Source organism: Exserohilum turcica (assembly GCF_000359705.1).
Source record: "Exserohilum turcica Et28A unplaced genomic scaffold SETTUscaffold_16, whole genome shotgun sequence".
Taxonomy (NCBI): domain Eukaryota; kingdom Fungi; phylum Ascomycota; class Dothideomycetes; order Pleosporales; family Pleosporaceae; genus Exserohilum; species Exserohilum turcicum.
Window position 1 is genome coordinate 632032 of NW_007359981.1, and position 4457 is coordinate 636488.

General features: G+C 48.4%; 1 protein-coding gene across 1 annotated transcript; it reads left to right on the forward strand.

Moving 5' to 3' along the window:
* Nucleotides 1-3021: 3021 nt before the first annotated feature.
* SETTUDRAFT_27684 (uncharacterized protein) lies at nt 3022-3663 on the forward strand (the record flags this gene model as incomplete). The annotated part of the gene is made up of 2 exons (XM_008025873.1): nt 3022-3475; nt 3533-3663. The coding sequence occupies 2 exons, from the start codon at nt 3022-3024 to the stop codon at nt 3661-3663; spliced, it is 585 nt and encodes a 194-aa protein (XP_008024064.1).
* Nucleotides 3664-4457: the final 794 nt, after the last annotated feature.

Consider the following 4457-nt stretch of genomic DNA (forward strand, 5'->3'; position numbering starts at 1 on the left):
CGTCTCATCAACGTCATTCGTGCTACACCATGCTTTTTCGCGATTGCTTGATACGAGAATTTATCTCCTGGTTCTCGCGATTCGATTTCTGCAATCGCTTCTTGAATCAGGTCCATATTGGTTGAGTTTTGACGCGTTGAAGTTTTGTTGTTGTGGTGGTGGGGGTGCTCAACTGGCGATGGTGCTCATCTGGTGCACGGGCACTGTAGTTAGACTATACGCTTCTTTTAGTAAGGCGCTAGTATAAGTTAAGAAACAGCGTACTATATAGTATAATATATAGAAAACTTTATTAATACTAAAAAATACTTTTAGTATAACGTGTTTCACTAGTAAGCGGGCCACCCCAGTATGTAGGCCACTTCCCTATGATATCCCACCTTTGCAACAACAACGCGTAATATCTCAACAACACAACGCATTAAAAACTTATACTAAAGCAGATCTATTTCTTGCTATTACTAATCTTAATTCTAAACAAATTTAGAGTGAACGACGCGCTGCTACCGCCTATAGCGTCCCACAAACAACAATCCAGCGTCAACGAGCTAGACAGCGCCCTCGAAGCGATTGGGAGCCACCAGCAAGGCGCCTAACAAAACTAGAAGAGAAGGCTATTACTATGCGTGTAATAGTCGAGGCTGAGCGAGGACTACCCTGTGGGAAAGACGACGTGCGAGATATGGCCAACAGACTGCTCTGAGAGCGTGGCGGGAAGGAGGTGGGCAAGAACTAGGTTAATAGGTTTGTCCAGCGCAATCCTGAGCTGCGTACGCGTCAGAGCCGTCCATACGATCACTAGCAAGCTCTCTGCGAAGACCTAGCGCTTATTAAGGGCTAGTTTAAGCTAGTTTAGAATATAAAGGCAAAGAATAGTATCGTGGACGAAGATATCTATAACTTTAATAAGACTAGCTTTATTATAGGCAAGATTTTATCATAGTTAGTTATCACAGGCTCAGACAAACTAGGGAGAATAAAGAAGATCTAGCTAGGCAATCGTGAGTGGGTTACGCTAATACAAGGCGTTGGCGCAATAGGCACGCGTATCCTAGCGTTTCTTATCTTCGCTAGCAAGGTTCTAATCTCTACCTAGTTCACAGAGGATCTGCCACGCGACTAGGTGATCTAAGTTAGTCCTACTAGCTAGACGAACAACAATCTAGCGCTTGACTGGCTTCGTTACTTTGATTCCCATGCGCGGCCTGTGGGGACGCATAGGCTGCTTATTATTGACGGCCATGAGAGCCACTGCTCGGTGGATTTCCGAGATCTCTGCGAAGAGATGAAGATAATCCTCCTCTGTATGCCTCCCCACTCGTCGCACCTCTTACAGCCTCTTGATGTGGGCTGCTTCTCGCCGTTAAAGCGCGCGTATGGTGATGCTATCTTGGTCTTAGCACGCAATTGCATCTACTATATTAGCAAAGAAACCTTCCTACTAGCGTTTAAAAAGGCCTATTATAAGGCTATTACACTAGAAAATATCCGCGGAGGGTTCTAAGGTGCTAGACTTTCACCGCACGATTATAACGTTGTTTTATCACAGCTTAACGTCATGCTGCGTACGCCAACTCCACTAGCGCAAGAGACTACTGCTTGGGAGCCGAAAACGCCGCGTAACGCGCGCGAAATGGAGGCGCAGGCTACGCTTATTCGAAACTGTATGCAAATCCAGCAAGGGTCTCCTACAAGTTCTTTTAAGGAGTAGATACAGCAGTTAAGTAAGGGAGCTTAGCAGATAGCTTATAATATAGTGTTAATATAGAAGAAACTTAATCGCCTTAAAGCTACAATTACTAAAGTAACGAAGCGAAAAACTTGTAAGAGGCGCTACGTACAGGCAGAGGGGTCCTAGACAGTTAGCTAGATAGCTAATTAGATCGCTAAGGCAGAGGGTGGTAGCTATAATAATGGTGCAACGTCTGCGAAGAGGGTGCGTAGTAAACAGCGCTGCAGGCGTTGCAGCTAAATTAGACACAACTCTCGCACTTGTTAAGTAGAATTAGAGGATATAGAGGATAACAATACGTCTAAAGAATAATATCTTATTCTACTTAATAAAAAATATTATAGTGGTGTTGCGCAATACTATTACAAAGATGTAATAGTTTGGGGAGGTGGCCCACTGTAACGGGCTGAACGCCCTTTGGATAGCTCCTCGATGGAATCTCGGTCAAGCAGCAGACGCCAGGTCTTACTCTGCAACCCGGCATCTGTGCGAGGCCTGAGCGGCGCCCAGACGACGCGCTCAGACACTCGGTGCAACCTTTCTCTAACAAGTAAATAAACACCACGCAAGTAGACTCTATAGCTCTCTATTAAATACAACCTCTTGTATACCTCGCGATTGCTCCCTAGAGCGCAGCCCCTTACATTTTGTATTTAATCCTAATTAGACATAAGCCTTAGGCAGACTATCTTCTAACTAAGTTTTAGAGCGTGTTGTTAGTGCGAGCTAGTAACACAGAGTTAGTGCTGCAATAGGTACGAAAGGCCTTTAGTGCAGCGAGAAGGTAGACCGTCGTAAGACAGTACACCTAGGGCAGAGCTTCGCAGGAAGTTCAGCCGTGAGAGACAGTAGGCGATTTAGTCGCCCAGGACCTGTCTAGGAAGTCCTACCGTGTCTTGGAAAGCCGAGCCGTAGGCGCAACGTCGCGTGATAAACTACCTAAAGGCCACTCGGGCCTAGCGTACAGTTAGCTAGAAGCGGACGTTGTAGTGAGAAGTCCTGTCAATCCTCTATCGGACGGGGTGCAGGCCGTGCGATTACTCTTAATTAGAGACGAGATCCCACGAGCGAGACGGCAAGACGCGAGTCTTCCTAGGGACGCGACACGACAGCAGCTAAACGCTGTTTAGAACCAGCTAGAAGAGAAGTACGGCCGAAGGTAAGCCCTACTAGTCCTCACTAACGAGGAGTAGGCCGCAGTCAAGGACTGCGCGAGCGGATCGAAGGACGATCGGAAGCCCTGCACACCAGCAGGCAAAGACAAGAGACGTCTGAAGACGAATTAGACAATGGAGGCCAACGCTCCTAACTTGAACGTTGAAGAGCTAGCGGCTTACGCCACCACTAAGAGCCAGGCAGGAGTCCCGGACGAAGAGATCCTGCGTGAGATTACGCAGATGCTGAGAGAGGACGGATGGAAGGAAGCAGCGATTGGGCCAACGATCGAAGCAGTCGTTAAGCGATCATCAGTCGTAGGGGGGAAGGGCTCACCAAGGCAGGAGGGCTCACCAAAAGCTAATCAGAACGCCGTGGCCCAAGTAATGGAGCAGATGATGCAGCTGCTTAGCCTAATGGCTAGTCGCCTAGAGGCACTTGAGAGGAACCAAGCCGAAGGACGTTCGGAGTCATCCCCAAGAGTCGACACTCCTCCACCACCGCTAACAACAGTCGCCGAGCCAGCAGCCCGCAAGAATAAGTTTCCCGACCTAGAGCGTTTTAATGGGACACGTGATAACTACCTAGGTTAGAAATTTGAGTGCGAAGGGAAGCTAGAGTACGACTATGCTATGTTCCTAACAGAGGACGCAAAGGTCCAATACGTGCTCAGTCGAACGAAGGGCAAAGCAAACCAGGTCCTTCTTCTCTGGGTGCTTGAGAATAAGGAACGAACTACGGCCGGCCTATGGGAGCATATGGATACTTACTTCTAAGACGTGCACTAGCAGCAGCGTGCGCTAAATAAGCTTTAGCACTTAAAGCAAGGACGACGACCAATACGCGACTATGTCTTGGAGTTCAACCAGCTTCGCGTAGAGTCCTGACAGCAGTTTAGCCTAGCAGTAGCTTGTGAGATGTTTAGTAAGGGACTTAGAGAAGAGCTCTAAAAGCTAATGCTCTATACTCTAAAGAACGGAAGTCTAAAGGAATATATAGACAAGGCAATCGAGCTTTCCAATGACCTATACCGGATCCAGTTGCACAGGAGGAATCGAAGGAACGCGGCCTACAGTCATGCGCAAGCTCCCCCAAAGGTCGCTTAGCGAGATGCTAGTCCAGAAGCGATGGACTGGGAGCCCTCGAAGGCCAATCGGGCACGGGAAACGAAGGATAGACTAAGGCGGTCCCCACTAGACTACTACAGCTGCGGCGAACTAGGCCACATCGCTAGAAACTGTCTAAACACCACTTAGGTTAAGAGAGCCGTTCCCCCAAGCGAAGGGCAGAGACGCCAGAAACAGATCGAATGCCCAGACGATAGCGACTCGGAAAAAGAGTAGCTCTGGGCCAGAGTCTCGGCCCAGAGCCTCTGAAGATGGATCGGCAGACACGTAGCGAATGGAATCAGTTTCAGCAGAAGCATATGCGTCCCCCACCAATCACCGTAGATCTTATCGTGAACAACGTAGCAAACGCTGTCGCGCTTATAGACTGCGGATGCCTATGCTATGCACTAATTAGCAAGAGATTCGCTTACCGCCACCGTCTAGAGCGCTTTCAGATCCCC